Source organism: Rhinopithecus bieti, unplaced genomic scaffold (assembly GCF_001698545.2).
Source record: "Rhinopithecus bieti isolate Rb0 unplaced genomic scaffold, ASM169854v2 scaffold_14826, whole genome shotgun sequence".
NCBI classification, from domain to species: domain Eukaryota; kingdom Metazoa; phylum Chordata; class Mammalia; order Primates; family Cercopithecidae; genus Rhinopithecus; species Rhinopithecus bieti.
The window spans coordinates 3,856,880-3,877,535 of record NW_016808328.1 but is presented as its reverse complement, the minus strand read 5'-3'; the positions used below and the strand labels follow the sequence as shown (position 1 = coordinate 3,877,535).

The following is a 20,656-nucleotide window of genomic DNA, read 5'->3' as shown; positions in this document are numbered from 1 at the left end:
TGAAATCTCATCAGCTCCTCCCCAGAAACCTCGTGATATAGACAGAGTAGGGACAATTAGCCCCTCGATAACTTTTCACAAAAGTACAGACGTTTAAGTACCTCTCAGGTCATGATAAAAAGCATTTCCGGCCGGGCAGAAATACTGTAGTCCTAGCTACTCGGGAGCCTGAGGCATGAGAAGCGCTTGAACCTGGGAGGTGGAGGTTGTGGTGAGCCGAGATCGCGCCATTGCACTACAGGCTTGGCGACAAGAGCGAAACTCCATCTGAAAAAAAAAAAGAACATTTCCATTGCCCCGCACTGCCTAGTCAATCCTCCTCCCAAGATAACCACTTGGGAATAAGACTTTTTCCATAAGCACCTCAAGTGATTTTTGTTGGTCCGGGGCATTTGGGAAAATCACAAAAGACCTTCCCAGCCCAGACAGTCTGGGACAGTCTGGGGCTGTGTGCTCTATACTGGGGGCTCCCTAAGGGCAAATACCAGACCCTGTGAGTCCTGCCAGGTACAAGCTGGGGCATACCAGGTGATGCTCCCTGGGGGCACATCAGTTTATTAGGCTGCATGGTGGAGCCTTGGAGGGTGTCCTTGGAGCAGGCCTGGGGGCTGGGTGGGGAAGGCCCCCGGCTGAGCTGATGTGGAGAGAGCTTGGCAGAGGGATGTCCCTGGGTCGGTCCCATATGGAGGCCTGTGTAGAGCCTGGCCCAGTGCGTGCCATCGATGTGATCCTGGGCCATCTTCACCACGGTCAACTGGTCCGTAGAGGGGGACCTGTAGAGGGGGACAGCTCCGTCTCACTCTCAGGGTTGTTAATGAGGACACAGCAGGTCAGGTGTGCCACAGTCAGCACCTGGTGCACCGTAGTTCTTGAATGGGAAACCAATGTTAGACGCCGAAGGAAACAGTTTTGGAGGCGCAGGGACTGACCCAGCCTCCCACACCTGGGAAGGGTGGAGCCTGGGCTTGGATCAGATTTGCTGGCTGTGTGACGGTTGACCCAGTGACTTCACTGCTAGGCCTTGGTTTCAAAATGTGGTGACTGAGAGTGGTGCTAAGGCCCTAAGTTTGGGTCACGCTCTCACCGAAGTGAGAACCTGACCAAAAAGGGGGAATTTTAAAAGAAAATGATGAGTTGGGTGTGGTGGCTCACACCCAAAGTAATCCTAGCACTTTGGGAGGCCGAGGCAGGTGGATTGCCTGAGCTCAGGAGTTCAAGAACAGCCTGGGCAACATGGTGAAACCCCATTTCTGCTGAAAAGTACAGAAAATCAGCTGGGCATGATGGCATGCGCCTGTAGTCCCAGCTACTCAGGAGGCTGAGGCACGAGAATTGCTTGAACCTGGAAGGCGGAGGTTGCAGTGAGCCAAGATCATACCACTGCATGCCAGCCCGAGCAACAAAGCGAAACTGTCTCAAAACAAAAACAAAATTATGAGAGGCTATTGTTTGGACTAAACGCATACTCTAGGCCCCAACAGACCAGACGAAACCTAAATAGAGTCACTTGTGCTAAATGTGATATCATCAAACTAAAACTTTAAAAAGAACACGTAAATGCTAAAACCAGGTTTTGTTTTGTTTTGTCTTCTTGTAAACAGGACATTCCAACATTAAAAAAAAAATACCTTCTAACCCTTAAAAAAAAAACCTAAAGTCTTTATTCCCACCTTACAAAACCCCCTGCCCTGCTGTTTCCCAGTGGGTTTCAAGACCAAATTAGTACATTTACAATGGTGATAGTGACATCAGTGACTCAAGTTTTGGTCAATGTCTCAAAATTTAAAAAATAACTAAAAGAAGGGAATTATTAAATCAAGTCTAGCCTAATGCTGCTTTCTTACATATTTTAAGTTCAGCCTAACGGTTTCTCTGTACATTGTAAACTATAAGTAATAGAGGTATAAGCAGACTATAGCCTACACTTGTGCCAATCACCACTTTTTTTTTTTTTTTTTTTTGACAAAGTCTTGCTCTGTCACCCAGACTGGAGTGCAGTGTTGTGATCTCAGCTCACTGCAACCTCCACCACCTGGGTTCAAGCGATTCTCCTGCCTCTGCCACCCAGGTAGCTAGGATTACAGGCGCCTGCCACCACGCCCGGCTAATTTTTGTATTTTTAGTAGAGACAGGGTTTCACCATGTTGGCCAGGCTGGTCTCCATCTCCCAACCTCAGGTGATCCGCCCTCCTCAGCCTCCCAAAGTGCTGGGATTATAGGAGTGAGCCACTGTGCCCAGCCACCAATTACCAAGTTTTAGTCAATCAAATGTAGCCATCTGTTCAAACCATGTTCAAATAAGACAAGTGCTAAGCTGTAACCAATCTGACTGCACCTCACTTCTGTCTTCTGTACTTCACTTTACTTTTCTGTCCATAAATCTTCTACCAAGTGGCTGCGCTGGTGCCTACTCTGGCTCAGGAGGCTGCCTAATTTGCAGATTGTTCATTGCTCAATTAAACTCTTCTAAATTTATTTTGTTTTGTTTTATTTTATTTATATATTTTGAGACAGAGTCTCGCTCTGTTGCCAGACTGGAGTGCAGTGGCACGATCTCAGCTCACTGCAACCTCCGACTCTCTAGTTCAAGCGATTCTCCTGCCTCAGCCTCCCGAGTAGCTGGGATTATAGGCACACATCACCATGCCCAGCTAATTTTTGTATTTTCAGTAGACACGGGGTTTCACCATGTTAGCCAGGATGGTCTCAATCTCCTGACCTCTTGATCCACACACCTCGGCCTCCCAAAGTGCTGGGATTGCAGGCAACTCTGTTAAATGTAATTCAGCTGAAGGTTTTCTTTTATCAGTAGGGCTAATAATCCCCACCCTGCCAGTATCACTAGGATGTTGTGAGGATCTGATGCAATTGGAGTTACGGGAATGTTGAGAAAGAAAAGGGCGTAATGGAGTAACGAAATTCGTTTTCCTGTTACGGTGAGGTCAGTGGCCTTTCTGCGGTCAAGAAGAGGGGACTTTCCTTGGCACCAAGAGGGTAAAAGTGTCTCCCCTGACCTTGGGTATTTTGTGCCATGGGATCTGAGGTGTACCAGGAGGCAGGAAGCATGACTGGAAAAGGCCTGGTCTAATGGTGCACAGCTGTGCCTGTGTCACGTGGCTTGACCTCTCTGGGCCATTTCTGAATCTGTGAGGTGGGAATCATAACCACTCTCCTGACTTCATGGGATGTTTTGGGAGAGACTGGATCTGGGTTAGGGGGACAATTTTGGAAGCAGAAAAGACCCCTCCGTGCTGGCAACTGCTCGTCCACCTCCGGCCTGTGTGTGCTGCCTCCTGGGTGACTGCTGGCTTTAGGCCAGCGCCTGGCAGGGCTTGACTAAAGCCTCCCTAGGCTGCTGCTATCTTAGTTCTGAGGTACAGGCCATGGAGACCAGCAGATTTGGGCTTAAATCCCAGCTCCACCATTGCACCTCTGAGCCTCTGTTTCTCTGCAAATGGGGATACTAGTCTCTAGCCCAGATGGGGCCTGGTACACAGTAGGTGCTCAATAAGAGCAGTTTGTCTTCTTCCGAACATGGGTGCATCCCTCTGACTGGGGTAAGCACCAACTCAGATTTCTGGGCTCATAGATGGGCTGGAGCAGCTGCTGCTGTTAAGGGAAAACTTCTGCTACTAGCCAAGGGGTTCCCTTCTTTCTGTGTTTTTACCCCACAGGGCACCTGGCACAATGTCTAGCACATAGTAGGTGCTTTGTCTACACTGGCTGGTCAGTTACCTCCAAGCTGTCAGAAACTATGTCTGTCCTGTTCCCGACTGTTTCCCTAGAACCTAGCACAGAGATACCCAGTAGGAGCTCCGTAGGTATTTGCGAGTGAGGAATGAATGAACACAGTTGAGTGAACAAGCATTGGGTCCTCCCCTGGGGCTCAAATGGGAGAGGGGAGATTCGTAGCCTGCTCCCCCTTCCACCACCCCAGCACCCCATTTCATCCCGCCTGACTAATCCACAAAGATTAACTTAGGGATAAAGCAGGTCACGGCCACTGACCCAGGGCTTTGGAGCTAGTGTGACTGACTGTGCGGGCCGTGGTGGCCGCTCCCAGGGGCCCTCTTTGCCTCAAGATGGCCCTCCTGTCCCCCGTCCTGGATGTGATCCTCATGGTGGCCCTCAGCCTCCTCCTTCTAGGGCTGGTCCTGGGCCTCCTTTGTTTCTTCACCTGCCGCCTGGCCAGGCCGCTCAGGTAGGGGAACTCACCTGGCCTGACTCCCCTCACTGCCAAATACCTCGCCCTAAGCTCGTTTGGCTTCCCTTATTCTTGTGGGATGGAGCCAGCGGGGCACTCGTCTCTCTTACTCTTCATGAGGGGGAAACTGAGGCCTGGAGAGGTTGAGCCCTGGAGTCAGCCTGGGCTTGAATGGAGTGTGGTCGAAGACTAGCCAGACCCTCTGCTCGGTTTCCTAAACTACAAAACGGGGGCTGTTCATCCTTATTGTGAGATCAGGGATGTAAACAGCATGGGGCTGAGTGCGACATGAGGGCCGAAGAAACGGTAGTGACACGTTTGTCCCATTCTTCTATCATTTGCCCCAGATCTTCTGAGATGCAGCCCAGGGCTGGCTTTGTGCCCCACTCCGGGATGCCCCTGGGCCCTCTGCCCGGATTGCTGAATCAGTCCTCAGAGCCAAGGCCTGCCTGGCCCCTCAGCCCCCGCCACTGCACTGCCAAGTAGCTGCTCTTCTGGAGCCACAGCCTAGCCCGGGCTTCTATAATCAGGCTACAGAGGAGCCGGGAGCCCAGCAGAGAAGGGAGGGAGGGGGTGGCGATGGGGCTGACACACACCCGGAGGCCCCATTTTAAGCTGGCAGGACATTGGCGGAGGGTGGTGGGCAGCCGGGGCCCCCGCAGCCCCAAACTGGGCCCCTCCACTTCCAGGGCTGCCAGAGAGCAGCCAGGAGCCTCTGCAAGGGGGAGGGGTCTGAGGGGTGGGGCCAGCAGGGAGGCTCTGGGTTCTGAAGGCTTTCCCAGGTCCCCACCCGCTCCTTGTCCTGAGCAGAGGCTATGGGAGAAGGCACCTGCCTCCAGGCCAAGCCTATCTCAATGTATCCCTGGGGCCAAAATTCAGAGCATCCCAGCCTGAACTGGTGGCACTTAGGAAACTGCTGCCATGTGCAAGCACTCGGGATGCAGAGATGGGTAAGATGGTGGTCTTTACGCTCATAGAGCTTCAGGCTAGCAGGGAGGAGAGACAAACCAATAACCAAAAGAATAATCACGTGGGGCTGGATGAGCCTTTCAGAGTTCCCGGGTCACTCTACACATTTATTTTTCTTTATTCACTCACCTGTTTTGGACCCTAGGTGCAGAGAGAGTGGGATGCGTTATCTCTCTTAGCATATGACATACCCAAATGAGCTCTCAGTTCTTGTTTTATTTATTCATTTTTTCCTTTGTCCCCGCTCCCTGCCTCCCCACTGCCATTCCCACAGCTCCCCGAAGTCCCGATGCTAATGTACGTAATACGGCTTTGGATTTGTAAGTGTCCTTGTACGTTACACAGTGTTCTGTCCGTGGGAGTGGTTTGTACTTACATATACTGCGTTTGATTCTTTACATTCATCACTCGGTCCTCTGCCTTTAGACTCCACCATGCTGCTGTTTTGACGTCTAGTTTTAATACCACTACCACACAGACATGGCCTCCACCACTCCTTACTAATTTGTTTCGCTAGTTATGGACAACGAGGCTGCCCCAGCTCCTCACCATCATAAGCCAGCGTTAAAAGGAGCCAAAGCTTTCTCCAGTGAGTATGATGGTTTCTGCAGGTTTTTGGCATAAAGCCTTTATCAGATTAAAGAAATTCTTTTCGGCCGGGCGCGGTGGCTCAAGCCTGTAATCCCAGCACTTTGGGAGGCCGAGACGGGCGGATCACAAGGTCAGGAGATCGAGACCATCCTGGCTAATACGGTGAAACCCCGTCTCTACTAAAGAATACAAAAAACTAGCCGGGCGACGAGGCGGGCGCCTGTAGTCCCAGCTACTCGGGAGGCGGAGGCAGGAGAATGGAGTGAACCTGGGAGGCGGAGCTTGCAGTGAGCTGAGATCCGGCCACCGCACTCCAGCCTGGGTGACAGAGCCAGACTCCGTCTCAAAAAAAAAAAGAAATTCTTTTCAATACCCCTCTCCCTTGATGAGCACGTCAAGTTTCATCAGGGTATTAACCACTACCTCTGTGCCTGTGATTCCCAGATTTTTACCTCTAACCCAGACTTCTTTCTCAAATGCCAGACTCAAATATTCAGCTGCCTCTTTAGTGTCTCCACTTCCAAAAGACATCTCCAGCTCAACATTTCCAAAAACAAGTTCCTGATTGTCGCCACAAAATCTACTCCACCTCATGCCTCAGAAGACCACCCCAAATGCTGAAAGGCTGAATGCCTTTTTCTTTTTCTTTTTTTTTGAGATGGAGTCTTGCTCTGTCGCCCAGGCTGGAGTGCAGTGGTGCGATCTCGATCTCAGCTCACTGCAAACTCCACCTCCTGGGTTCAAGCGATTCTCCTGTCTCAGCCTCTCAAGTAACTGGGATAACAGGTGCACACCACCATGCCCGGCTAATTTTTGTATTTTTAGTAGAGAGAGTTTCACCATGTTGGCCAGACTGGTCTCAAACACCTGACCTTAAGTGATCCACCCGCCTCAGCCTCTCAAAGTGCTGGGAGTACAGGTGTGAGCCATCGCACTTGACTCAGTAGTATTTTTATGTACTAGTAATGAACAATTTCAGAAACATTGCCATTTACAATAGTTCCCCAGAAAGTGAAATTCATAGGTATAAATCTGGATTCAGAGTCCAGAGTGCTAACCATTACACGATGGAACCTATAGGTATAAACCTAACACAACATATCCAAGATCTACAGGCTGAAGACTACAGAGTGCTGATAGACCTGAAGAACTCTGACTGAATGAGTGGGCGACTCCACGTGCTAGAGACATAAACCCTCCCACATTGGTCTGTGGATTTAATACCCTACCTATCAAAAACACAGTGGTGGAGGACAGATCAGGGATCGCCAGGTTTAGGGATGGGCGGATTGTGTAACTATAAAGAACGTAAGGGAGATTCTTGGGGTGGCGGAGCTGTTCTGGGTCCTGATGGTGATGGTGGTGGTTACATGAATCTATCCATGTGTCAAACGTCAGAACCCTCATTTTACACTTGGGAGCAACAGAAATCCCTTCCTCTGGAGGGGGTGACTGATGGTAACCTGATTGCTAATTCCAGAATCAGGAACCCTGTGGTCAGGTTTCTGCTGTGCAGCTTCCTGTGGGTAACCTTGGGCAAGTCACTTGTCCTTCCAGAGCCTTGGTTTTCTCATCTGTGAAAGGACATGATAGGTCCTTTTCTGTCCACTGCGTAGTTTATTAGTGAAACATCATGGTGAAATTCTTTATAAGCTGTGGAGTGCAGTACATAGGCTTGCTTTCATTTTGTCAGTGTCCTTTATAGATTCTTCATATAAGCTCCCAAAGAGTAGTATTTATTTATTTATTTTTTATTTATTTATTTTTTTGAGACGGAGTCTCGCTCTGTCGCCCAGGCTGGAGTGCAGTGGCCGGATCTCAGCTCACTGCAAGCTCCGCCTCCCGGGTTTATGCCATTCTCCTGCCTCAGCCTCCCGAGTAGCTGGGACTACAGGCGCCCGCCACCTCGCCCGGCTAGCTTTTGTATTTTTTTTAGTAGGGACGGGGTTTCACCGTGTTAGCCAGGATGGTCTCGATCTCCTGACCTTGTGATCCGCCCGTCTCAGCCTCCCAAAGTGCTGGGATTACAGGCTTGAGCCACCGCGCCCGGCCTATTTTATTGAAATAAAACACACATAGAGAAAAATGTGTGCATTATACATTGACAGCTGAACCCACTGTGTAACCAGCACCCACCCACCCAGATCAATCATAAACAGAACCGCACCAGCACCCCAGCAGCCCTTTCCTGTTTCCATACCCTCCACGTGGAGCCTCCGTTCTGTTTCCCAACACCCTGGGTTAGTTTTTATACTTTCTGTCATCGGAATCACACTGTAAGTGCTCTTGGTTTTAGTTTCCTTTGCTCAAACTTACCTTGTGGGATTCATTCATGTTGTGAAGAGCTGGAGATCATCCATTCTCCTTGCTGTCTGTGGTGGTCTCTGTGTTGTGAACACACACAGTGTATTATCCAGCCTGCCATAGATGGAGGCAGTTTTGAAGCCATTATGAACAGGGCTGATGTGCACATTCTGCTGGAGAGAAACGAGTCCCAGGGTGCAGGTCGGATGATCAGCTTTGGTAGTCCTGCCGGTTTTCCCATGCACTGTGCCGGTCTACACCCCAACGGTGAGCGGACCTTCCGGTAGTTAAAGACCTTCATGAACTCTTGGACTTTCCTGCACACACACAGGAGAGAATTTTGGATGGCTCTTCCCTTCCCCCCACCTCCTTCCTTAGGGCATTGGCATTCAACTGATGTAAATATTTACTGTGCCAAGCACTAGGAGTGCAGAGACAAACAAGACAAAGTCCTCACTCTTAGAAGCTCCCGGTGTGGCAGCTGAGATGGCCCAGGAAAGAATTATATTACCTTCAAAAAGGGAGGTATTACCTTCAAAACGCGGTGTTTGAGGTGGCATGAAGCTGAGTGGTGTTATATTGGAATGAGTGACCATCCTGGAGGCTTCCTGAAAGAGGTGACTTCGTTTTTAAGTGATTTTAAATAATAGTTTAATGTATTCGTATTTTGTATTCAGTTAATAACATTTTTCTGATTTTAGGATTTGCTATAGAAATGTTGGGAAACCATAAAGTAGAACAAAAAAAATGTAGGAATCATCTGAAATTCCAAATTCTACCACTCCCTCACAGTTAAGTGCTGTTAGATGTTAGGTGTGGGGTATTTCCTTTTAATTTCCACTCTGCACTGCCACCCCCAGCCCCTACCCCAGAGCCCTCACTTCTGGCACTGGAGCGCAGCTTGCATGTTTTTAAGGCTGAATCAAGATCCCTTCTTCTGGTGGTAGTGGTTTCTTTTCTCTCTTTCTCTCTTTCTCTCTCCTCCTCTCCTCCTCCCCTTCCTTCCTTCCTCCCTCCCTCCCTCCCTCCCCCCCTCCCTTCCTTCCTTCCTTCCTTCCTTCCTTCCTTTTCTCTCTCTCTCTCTCTTTTCTTTTCTTTTCTATATTTTAAATTAAAAAAAAATCTTGGCATGGCATCTCACACCTGTAATCCCAGCACTTTGGGAGGCTGAGGCAGACAGATCACCTGAGGTTGGGAGTTCGAGACCAGCCTGACCAACATGGAGACATGGAGAAAACCCCATCTCTACTAAAAATACAAAATTGGCCAGGCATGGTGGCGCAAGCCCGTAGTCCCAGCTACTCAGGAGGCTGAGGCAGGAGAATTGCTTAAACCCCGGAGGTGGAGGTTGCGGTGAGCGAGGGTTGCGCTGTTGCACCCCAGCCGGGGCAGAAAAGGAAAACCCCGTCCCAAAAAAAAAAAAAAAAAAAAAAGAAAAAAAAAAAATCTTTTCCTTTGAGCTGGAGCTGCAAAGAGAAGAATTTTAAAAGAAAAGAAAATCTATAAAATTAAAATACAAAAATTTTTCTTAGACACAGGGTCTCGCCGTGTTGCCCAGGCTGGTCTCCAACTCCTGGCCTCAAGCGAACTTCCTCCAACCTCAGCTTCCCAAGTAGCTGGGATTATAGGCATGTACCACCATGCCTGGCTTTTTTTCTTTAAACAACTTTTTAAAAATGTTTTATTTTGTTTTTACTTAACATATAATTGTACTAGAGTAGTGTCTTATCTGTCACAACACTTTTCTAACGGTAGAGTGTGTGTTACTGCCGTTTCCCACAACAAATGGTGTCATATCTTGGTCTTGGTTGAAGCAATAACATTTCTCAGTGAAACTCTTGCCATTTAAAATTCTTTGTCTCGTAACTCATGCACAACAGGGTTAGTACATTTCTCAGCTGCCAGTGAGGTTGTTCCTTGTGATTTAACAGGATGACCACAGTGTAAAAACATTCTTACGCCATTAATACACACTTGTTTTAGGCTACTTGGAAAATTCAAAACATTTAAAAAAAAAAGAGGAAATAATCATTTATAGTCCTACCACCCAGAGAAAACCACAGTTAATGTTTTGGTATATTTCCTTCCGGTTTTTTATTTTCCACCTAAACTCTTCAATTACATCCAACTTTTTTTTTTTAAAAAACAATGTTTTAAAAAAGTATAAAGATAATACTGTATCTCAGCACAAAAGAAAATTTCGGAAATGCAGAAAAGACAATGGAAAAGAAAAATCAGTTGTCTGTGATGTCACCACCCAGAAATAGCCACGCTTCCAGCCAGTCTTTTCACATATGTGACTCCTACCGTTTTTGTATCTCTTACCATAAACGACAAGCTCTAGAAGAGAATGTAGCAAATGCAGGGGTCCTGAAAGAAGGGGTGCACACTTTGTTTTGTCCCTGATGTTCCTGGGACACAGGTAATTAAAAGGCTGAAGACCGAGTGCTCTAGAACAGGGCTTCTCAAGGTGTGGTCCGCAAAGCAGCAGCCTCTCCTGGGAGCTTATTGGAAATACAATCGGAGCCTCGCGGGTGGGCCGGGAATCTGTTGTAACAAGCCCTTGGGGGAATTCAGATGCTTGCTCTCATTACAGTTTGAGAAACACTGCACCAAAAGACTGGACTCTGGGAGGTTGGGGGCTTCAGATGAATTGAAAGTGGAAATTCATTTAGGAAATGGGACGGAACCGCTTTGCAGCATGGAACTCATTGATACTGACACAACTGTTTGCGTGGTTCAGCTTCCTGAGACAGGAACCACCTGGGTTTGGCATCCCAATGTCAAACCCCATGCCTGGTCTGTAATAGGTGCTCACCGAATACTTGATGAATGAATCAAGGAATGACTAAGTGAGTGAAAAAGGGATCTCTAGAGCCGTGCCCCACATGCCTCTTTTTCTCTTTTTTTAATTTCTAGGATTGGAACATCAGTTAACATCTGACCACTGCCAGCCCACCCCCTCCCACCTGCATCGATTCCATCTCTGGGCTCCAGGGATAAAACAGGTCTTGGGGTGCACCATGATTTCACCATTCTTAGTACTGGCCATTGGCACCTGCCTTACCAACTCCTTAGTGCCAGGTATGCTTGGGGACACAGGTGGAGGGATGGGGTAGGGTGAGGGCAGTGTCTATGTTCAAGGTCCCAGAACCATGCAAAGTATTTTAAGAGCTGAAAACAGTGTTCAGAGCAGGAAACCTCAACCCTGCTACTTGCGTGTGTTAGTCGGACAGGTCACTCTTTTCCCATATATATATATATATTTTATTCTTCCTTCCCTTCCTTCCTTCCTTCCTTCCTTCCGCCCTTCCTCCCTCCCTCCCTCCCTCCCTCCCTCTCTCTCTCTCTCTTGTGTCCCTGTGAAGAGACCACCAAACAGGCTTTGTATGAGCAACATGGCTGTTTATTTCACCTGGGTGCAGCGCGGGTGAGTCCGAAAAGGAGAGTCCAGCGAAGGCAAGATAGGGGTGGGGCCGTTTTATAGAATTTGGGTAGGTAAAGGAAAATTACAGTCATGGAGGTTGTTTCTCTGGCGGGCCCAGGAGTGGGGGGTCACAAGGTGGCTCAGGTGGGGCGAGCTTTTTGAGCCAGGATGAGGCAGGGCAGAAGGAATTCACAAGAATGTCATCAGTAAGGCGAAGAAGACCGGCCCATTTTCACTTCTTTGTGGTGGAATTCATCACTTACGGCAGGAACAGGCCATTTAAATTTCACTTCTTTTGTGATTCTTCAGTTACTTCAGGCCATCTGGATGTATATGTGCAGGTCACAGGGGATATGATGGCTTAGCTTGGGCTCAGAGGCCTGATACTTTCTTTCTGAGGCAGAGACAGAGTCTCACACTCTGTCATCCAGGACGGAGTGCAGTGACGTGATCTCGGCTCACTGCAGCCTTCGCCCCCCAGGTTCAAGTGATCCTCCTGCCTCAGCCTCCCGAGTAGCTGGGATTACAGACGTGCGCCACAACACCTGGATAATTTTTGTATTTTTATTAGAGATGGGGTTTCATCATGTTGGCCAGGCTGATCTTGAACTCCTGACCTCAAGTGATCTGCCCACCTTGGCCTCCCAAAGTGCTGGGATTACAGGTGTGAGCCACTGTGCCCAGCCTTTTCCCTTTTATATTATACTATTCTTTGATTGGGGTTTCTATTCTCTCTTTTATCTTTGATAATTTGGAATATAATGAATCCTATGGACTCTTCCGAGTCTTGGTCCGCTGTGTCTCCTGTCGGTTTTGTCTGCTCATACTCCCTCATGGGATCGCACATTTTCTTGTCATTTGTAGTTCTCACTAGTGAACTCATCTTCAACAGGAGTTTTTTGTTTTTCTATTGGAGACTCATGCGGAAGTGTTTCCACAGCGTGGCATGGTGTTTTCAGGACACGAGGGGTTCAACTAATTCTAGGCCAGTTTTTATGTTAATTTCTTTTTTTTTTTTTTTTTTTTTTTTTGAGACGGAGTCTTGCTTTGTCGCCCAGGCTGGAGTGCAGTGGCGCGATCTCGGCTCACTGCCAGCTCCGCCTCCCGGGTTCACGCCATTCTCCTGTCTCAGCCTCTGAGTAGCTGGGACTACAGGCGCGCACCACCACGCCCGGCTAATTTTTTGTATTTTAGTAGAGACGGGGTTTCACCGTGTTAGCCAGGATGGTCTCGATCTCCTGACCTCATGATCCGCTCGCCTCGGCCTCCCAAAGTGCTGGGATTACAGGTGTGAGCCACCGCGCCCAGCTATGTTAATTTCTTGGTTTGCAATTCTTACACTATAAATTCAGATCCCCACTTAGACCTGGCTCAGATTTGGACTTGAATTCACATTTCTTACGAATGACTGTTTTCTCTGTCCCTTCCATAGCTCCAAGGCAAAATGTGTACCTTAAAACAGCTTCGGCAGGCCTCGTGTGGTGGCTCACGCCTGTAATCCCAGGGCTTTGGGAAGCGGATGTGGGAGGATCGCTTGAGTCCGGGAGTTTGAGGACAGCCTGGGCAACATAGTGAGACCTCCATCTCTAAAAACAAACAAACAAACAAACAGCCGGGCACAGTGCTGCATGCTTGTAGTCCTAGCTACTTGGGAGGCTGAGGTGGGAGAATCACTTGAGCCCAGGATTTCAAGATTACGGTGAGCTATAATCAAATTACTCCAGCCTGGGTGACAGAGTGAGACTCTGTCTCTTAAAAAGAAACCAGCTTCTGCCCAGGTGGCTCACGCCTGTAATCCCAGCACTTTGGGAGGCTGAGGTAAGTGGATCACTTGAAGTCAGGAGTTTGAGACCAGCCTATCCAACATGGCAAAACCCCTCTCTACTAAAATACAAAATTAGCCAGGCGTGGTGGCACACTCCTGTAATCCCAGCTACTTGGGAGGCTGAGTCAGGAGAATCACTTGAATCCAGGAGGCAGAGGCTGCAGAGAGCCGAGATTGCACCACTGCACTTCAGCCTGGGCAACAGAGCAAGACTCCGTCTCAAAAAAGAAAAGAAACCAGCTTCAGCCTGAACCTGTACCTGGCCTGCCGTCCCAGGCGTTCCTCTCTGCATCAGCTCCTGTGGGCCCCTCTGGTTTTAGATTCCTTCATCAATGCTGCCTCCTGAGGATTTTCCTCCCCCCTTTTCTTCCTTTTTCAAGCTGTGTGCTATTTTTTTTTCCCCAGCATTTCTGTATCTGGAGCTGCAGGAGAGCCTTCCTTGGCTCAGTCCATTATGTGGCTAGAAGTCCCCACTTTGCCTTCCCTGCACCCCAGTGTTTCCATCTCTCCAGTGGGGATAAGAGTTCCTCCCGCTTAGGGCCATCATGGGAATCACATGGGATAGTCACAGTGTCTGGCAAGGAGTGGATGCTCAGTGAGTGTTGGTCTCTTCTCTTAGGACGGCTATATTTCAGCAGATGAGGAGACGGGGTGCAGTGGGGCACCGAGCCTGAGCCGATGGGCTCTCAGGCCATTGCTGCCTCTGAGACCCCGTGGTGCCAGTTGCATCCCTGGGGGACCAAGGTCACTCTGGCACAGGGTCCCTGCCTTCTCAGCACTTACAGTCCACCTGGGTGAAAGATGAACTAATGGATGAAAAGGGAAAAGGTGAAACAGTGACAACATGAAAACTCTTCACGGCTGGGCGTGGTGGCTCACGCCTGTAATCCCAGCACTTTGGGAGGCCAAGATGGGCGGATCACGAGGTCAGGAGATCGAGACCATCCTGGCTAACACTGTGAAACCCTGTCTCTATTTAAAAAAAAAAAATACAAAAAATTAGTGGGGCATGGTGGTGGGCGCCTGTAGTCCCAGCTACTTGGGAGGCTGAGGCAGGAGAATGGCGTGAACCTGGGAGGCGGAGCTTGCAGTGAGCCGAGATTGCACCACTGCACTCCAGACTGGCCAACACAGCGAGACTCTGTCTCAAAAAAAAAAAAAAAAAGAAAAGAAAATCTTTAAACGTTCAGCAAGTCAACTTTTTGTATCTGCTGTCGCCAGGCTGGAATGCAGTGGCACAATCATGGCTTACTGTAGCCTCAAACTCCTGGCCTCAAACAATCCTCCCACCATGGCCTCCAAAAGTGCTGGGATTACAGGCGTGAGCCACTGCCCCAGCCTTCTTTTTTTTCCTTCAGTTAGGTATAACTTACAGAAAAAGGCACTGATCTTAAATACATAGCATGAAAAATTTCTGACATGTATTTTTACCCATGTCACCACCACCCAGATCAAGACAGAACATTTCTGGTCATGGGGCATCTGTGGGCTTCCCTGTGCCAACCCTCTCCCAAAACCAGAGGAGATGCCCAGGCTTTCACTGGCCACCAGAGACTCGCTTTGCCTGTTTTGAGCTTCAGAGAAATGGAATCATACAGTATGTACCGATCAGTGCCCTTTCCCCAGCATTCTATCGTGAGCATTTGCACATATCATTTAATAGTCTCCAGAAACAATGGCCTCTTGGAATCCAGTTGTCCAGAGCCATCGTTGCTTAAACCAGACTCCAAACCCTTCTCAGAGACAGGCCCTGGGTGGCTCTGGTGAAAAAGACAAGGACTCTGCCCACATGGGACTCCAGTCTAGAGAGAACAAGCCCTCGACCGAGCAGGGGACCTGGTGGCAGAGCCTGGGCTGAACAAGAGCAACAGGTGCAGGGCAGGCTGATGTCAGCCCAGCCCCGGGACTCCAAACTGTTAAGGCAGGGACAGGTTGTCGGTGGTCAGGGTGGGTGAAAGGTCTTCACCACCCAATGGCAGCCAACTGGCCAAAGAGGCTCCATGACCAACAGCACCATGGTGTATTTTGAGGAAGACAGGAGGGAGGTTGGAACCAGCCTGGGCCTGGGGGACCTCCGAGCAAAACTCTTGGCCCCAGCCTTGCCCAGACTTTATCTCATGTCATCCTACTCATGGATAGCTAAGGGTCTCCCATTTCCTGGGGCGGAAACTCTTGTCCAAAGGCACCCTGTCGGGCAGAAGGGCCAAGGTGCTCCCGATTCTCAGTGGGGACTGCTTGGGGATGTCTGAAATTGATGTCCTCAGCAGACACTTCCAGAAGAGAGAGGGTGGACCTGGGGCTGTCAGGGTAAGGGCAGTGGGCTGAGGGATTGGGGTGGTGGCGACGTAAGGAGAGGCCTCTTGGGGAGGGGTGTGAGGTGTGCTTGGGTCCAACGCTAGAGGTGCATTGCAGCCTCCTGCCCTCTTCTCACCTGTGCTGTCCATAGGCTGGGGCAGAGCCACGGCAGCGCGTGAGTTTCCAGTTCTCCCACTGGGGCCCTGATCTCAGGCTTTCCATTTCCTAATGTGGAGGAGACACTGGTGCCCACCCACCAAGGCAGTTGGGAGGAATAAGAGAAGCTGTGTGGGGGGCCCCTGGCATCTCGCCCAGAGCCGGTGCGTGTGTGAGGAAGGAGGGCTGTTCTTCACCCACCCCACCCCAAGAGCCAGGCACATGTCGGAGCTGGGCCAAAAGATGAGAATTGTGTCCCCAGCCCACAAACATGCTACACGGTCTTGGACAAGACCCTCCCACTCCTCCTGATCTCGCCTCCCGTTCTGTGCAGTGGGAGGCCTCAAAAGAGGAAGCCGCTAGGGAGCCTCCTCTTTAGGCTTCCGAGTAGATCTGATAGGGCCCCGGGACAGAGAGGGGCCCCGCAGACTCTGGGAAGGACTCCAGCTCTCATAGCCAGGATCCTGGTCCAGCCCTGGAGACGGGATAATGGGGGTGGGAGGCAATTTTTGAGCCTCTCCTGTGGGTCAGGTGTGTCACTTGCCTTATCCAGCCCAGTCCTTAGAGTGACACTGAGGGGATGGTGCCAGCAATGTCATTTGACAGGGGAAGAGACTGAGGCTCAGGGAGGTGACACAGCTAGTACTTGGAGCAGCTGGGGTTTTTTTGTTTGTTTGTTTTTGAGACGGAGTCTCTCTCGCCCAGGTCGGAGTGCAGTGGTGTGATCTCGGCTCACTGCAACCTCCGCCTCCCGGGTTCAAGCAATTCTCCTGCCTCAGCCTCCTGTGTAGCTGGGACTACAGGTGCACACCGCCACATCTGGCTAATTTTTCGTATTTCAGTAGAGATGGGGTTTCACCATGTTGCCCGAGCTGGTCTTGAACTCCTGAGCTCAGGCGATCCGCCTGCCTTGGCCTTCCAAAGTGCTGGGATTACAGGCGTGAGTCACCACGCCCGGCAGCTGGGGTTTTAGTTGAGGTCTGTCTGGCACTAAAGCTGTGGATTCGTTGCTGGACACACACACGTGAGAAAGAGGGAGGGAGAAAAAAGTGTTCTTAGTTCTCATTTTATCTCAAAACCATAAAGCCCCATCCAGAAGTCATTATCAGCCAAGAGGGATGGAGGCGGGTGATGAGAGATGCAGAATGTCATCCTTGATAACTAATCTAGAACTAACAAGAGTGAGATCACCTGGCTCCTTTGAATTTGACACATTAAGCAAAAGGCAAGCTTCGCTTTCCAGCACTGCTATTAACTCTGCCACCAAGTCAGGTTCCTGCTGAGCCTACTTTAATGAATAAGCTAAGCAGAGTTTATAATTGATGGCTGGCTACGTCAGGGGACCCCTGCTGCTGGAAGGAGTTTATTGAATAAGTTAAATATTACTCTTTTAATTGTGCTAGCACAATTCATTTGCTGCCTTAGCAGCTCATCTCCCTACTGGGTAGAAGAAATGAGCATGGGCTTTGGAGCCAAGCCCAGCCCTGCCAGTGTCTGTCTGTGCTGTGTGGCCTTGGGCAAGTCGCTCGTTGTCTCTGAGCCTTGGTTTCTTCATTCTGAGATGTGAGCAGAAGACCCCAGAGTCCACGGGCTTTTCTGGAGGATCTGGATGGCACATATTTATAAACCACAGGTGTGTTGTCTGGGTGGACAGCTATTGCACCCTCCTCCAAGTTCAGGCATTCCAGCCTGAGCAATCAGAAGTAGGGGATCTGTATGTCTGGAGATGGGAGGCTGTCCTCACCCTGCCAAGTAACTCTCTCTCTCTCTGTTTAGAGAAAGAGAAAGACCCCAAGTACTGGCGAGACCAAGCGCAAGAGACACTGAAATATGCCCTAGAGCTTCAGAAGCTCAACACCAACGTGGCTAAGAATGTCATCATGTTCCTGGGAGATGGTGAGGCCCGGGGGCCTGTGGGGGCCGGGTAGGGTGGGGAGACAGGACAGCTAGCTAGGAGCCCAGGGAGCCAGGCTGAGTTGAAGGGGGCTGTGCTGAAGGGGCCAGGGCTCTGGAGGAAGGGTGTTTAAAAGGATGGGAGGCCAGGCTGTGGATTCAAGAGGCCTGCTCTGCCAGCCCCCTGAGGATCTGGGAGGTAAGGGAGAGGGGGGCTACTCCCTGACATTGACAGAGCCATGCCCGGTGCCAACTGCCTGAGCCTGCCTTGGTACCAAACTAGAGAACTTCTGGGTACCCAAGTAGGCTGACTGGAGAGGCAGGAGCACAAGAGACTGAGGCCCCCACTCCCCACCGCAGGGATGGGCGTCTCCACAGTGACAGCCACCCGCATCCTCAAGGGTCAGCTCCACCACAACCCTGGGGAGGAGACCAGGCTGGAGATGGACAAGTTCCCCTTCGTGGCCCTCTCCAAGGTGAGCCCCATCCCCAAGCCCAGTTCAGGTCTGTATAACCAGTATCCAGGTCGAGCATCCGAACATGACAGCAGCCAGAGGTCCCCTGACCTCCCTCCATGCCCAAGCTCACTCCCCACCTGCAGCAGCCACCCTCCTGACTTCTGACACCATAGCATCACTGTGCCTGTGTGTGTGTGTGTGTGTGTGTGTGTGTGTGTGTGTGTGTGTGTGTGTTTAGAGAGAGGGTCTTGCTCTGTTGCCCAGGCTGCAGCACAGTGGTGCAGTCATAGTTCACTTTAGTCTTCAACTCCTGGGCTCAAGCCATCCTCCCACGTCAACCTCCTGAGTAGCTGGGACTACAGGTGTGCACCACCACACCTGGATAATGTTTTAATTTTTTTGTAGAGATAGGGATCTCTAATTCTTGGGCTCAAGCAATCCTCTAGCCTTGGCCTCCCAGTCTTGGGATTACAGGCGTGAGCCACCATACCTGGCCTGTATATGCTTTTTTCTTTTTTCCTTTTTTTTTTTTTTTGAGACAGAGTCTTACTCTGTCTTCCAGGCTGGAGTACAGTAGCATGACCTCAGCTCACTGCAACCTCCGCCTCCTGAGTTCAAGTGATTCTTCTGCCTCAGCCTCCCGAGTAGCTGGGATTACAGGCACGCACCACCACGCCCAGCTAATTTTTGTATTTTTAGTCGAGACGGGGTTTCAACCTGTTGGCAAGGCTGGTCTCGAACTCCTGACCCCAGGTGATCCGCTCACCTGGGCCTCCCAAAGTACTAGGATTACAGGCATGAGCCACCGTGCCCGGCCTGTATACACTTTTGCATGAAGTTCTAGGTCATTCATTCTTTTCTGAGGTGGTTCGTGAAGTTGATTAAGCTATAGGCATACCTCAGCTATACTTGGGGTTTGATTCCAGACCACTGTAATAAAGCAAATAGCGTAACGAAGCAAGTCACACATTTTCTGGTTTCCCAGTGCATATAAAAGTTATGTTTGCACCCTACAGTAGTCTTTTAAGTGTAGGACAGCATTATGTCTAAAAAAAACATATATACCTTAATTTAAAAATATGCTATTGCTAAATAAAAAACACTAATGAAGTGAGCCCTGTTGTTGGAAAAAATAATGTTGATGGACTTGCTTGACACAGGGTTGCCACAGATCTTCAATTTGTAGCAAACACAGTGTCTGTGGAGTACACTAAAATGAGGTATGCCTGTACTGACCTAGGTTGTTCAAGGCAGTATGCACTGCCGGGTAGCTATTGTTATTGGTGGTGGTGATAGTGGCATTATGTAATAACCTCCAGACCCTGGGTCAGGCCCCAGGCTCACTTCTGGGGGAGTAGCGGGGACTGTGGTGCCTTCTGTGCCTTCATGGCGCTCTCAGGCTGGTGGGGAAGGGAGACAGGCAAATAGTTTCGGGGTCTCTGCTAAACATCTGGATGTAGGGCAACCCTGTGATGGTGGCCACAGGGCAGGTGGCAGAGAAATCAGAGCTGGTCTTGGCCCCACCCTTCCCTTCCCCAGTCCCCTCCCCCCTCACTTTCACTACCCTATCCCTAGGACCCCCACTCCTTCAAGAAGGTCCCTCCCTCTCCCTTCTCCAGGACTCCCCTGCTCCCCAACCCCTCGCTGGCTCCTGCAGCCCCAGGCCCAGAGAGAGGCCTCTGCTGACCCCACCTGAGCCCCACTCCTCTGGACACTTCTCCGTACTTTGGAGAGCTGGGGTCTTGCCCCAGTGCTGCCAGGGTGCAGGGAATGACAGCAGGAAGCAGACAGATAGGTAGTCCTGTGGCTCTTGGGGGCTTCAGTGGGCAGTGGGCCTGGTCAAGGCTATGGGGTCCTCTCTGGTTCCTCACGCCCCAGACCCCATGGTGTGAGTGGAGGAGGGGTGGGTGGCTGTAGGGGCGAAGTCCTGGCCATCTCCTGACCCTCCTCTCCCACCTACAGACGTACAACACCAATGCCCAGGTCCCTGACAGCGCTGGCACCGCCACCGCCTACCTGTGTGGGGTGAAGGCCAACGAGGGCACCGTGGGGGTAAGCGCAGCTACCGAGCGTTCCCGGTGCAACACCACCCAGGGGAACGAGGTCACCTCCATCCTGCGCTGGGCCAAGGACGCTGGTGAGTGCGGGGAGCAGCGGGGAGCAGGGTCAGCTCCATGGCCTGTCCCGGCCTCAGTCTTTCCGACTCTGTCATGGGAAGGGGCTAGAGAAGGCTTCTCTGCAGGGCTCCCAGCTATGATGTCTGGGAGTCTGTAATATCCATGAGATTCCTTCCATGACAGGGGAGGCTGGGGGTTCAGGCTTCACTCAGTGGTGGATTCTGCTCCCAGTTCATTTCCCTGAGTTGATTCTTCATTTGACTGTAAAATGGGTGGGAACATAAAACCCTCATAGGTTTGGTGTGAGGAGGGAGAAGTCAGCCCAGGGCTAGCCTGTGGGGTGCAGTCCATGGCCACGCCCCTTCCCCCCTCAGAATTGGGAGGCCCAGCCCGTGCCCCCAGGAGCTTTAGTCAGGG

The 20,656-nt window shown here is 50.4% G+C and overlaps 1 protein-coding gene and 1 long non-coding RNA gene across 5 annotated transcripts in view; one reads left to right on the top strand and one right to left on the bottom strand.

The window, feature by feature from the left end:
• ALPL (alkaline phosphatase, biomineralization associated) overlaps positions 1–20,656 on the top strand; it is a 72,474-nt gene that overhangs the window by 35,138 nt on the left and 16,680 nt on the right. For 3 of the 4 annotated variants that reach the window (XM_017886539.1, XM_017886534.1, XM_017886536.1), the window contains 4 exons: positions 10,988–11,152; positions 17,548–17,667; positions 18,025–18,140; positions 20,085–20,259. In XM_017886539.1, the coding sequence (XP_017742028.1) occupies positions 11,092–11,152; positions 17,548–17,667; positions 18,025–18,140; positions 20,085–20,259 (472 nt within the window). In that variant the 5' untranslated portion in view covers positions 10,988–11,091. Of the gene's footprint in view, positions 1–8,504; positions 8,686–10,987; positions 11,153–17,547; positions 17,668–18,024; positions 18,141–20,084; positions 20,260–20,656 lie in introns of those variants that run through there. The other variant, XM_017886535.1, reaches the window with a different exon arrangement.
• LOC108538444 (uncharacterized) lies at positions 226–8,410 on the bottom strand. Its single transcript, XR_001888078.1, has 3 exons — positions 8,081–8,410; positions 526–773; positions 226–267 (listed from the first exon to the last, which is right to left on the bottom strand). It is a non-coding gene; the product is annotated as an uncharacterized LOC108538444 (long non-coding RNA).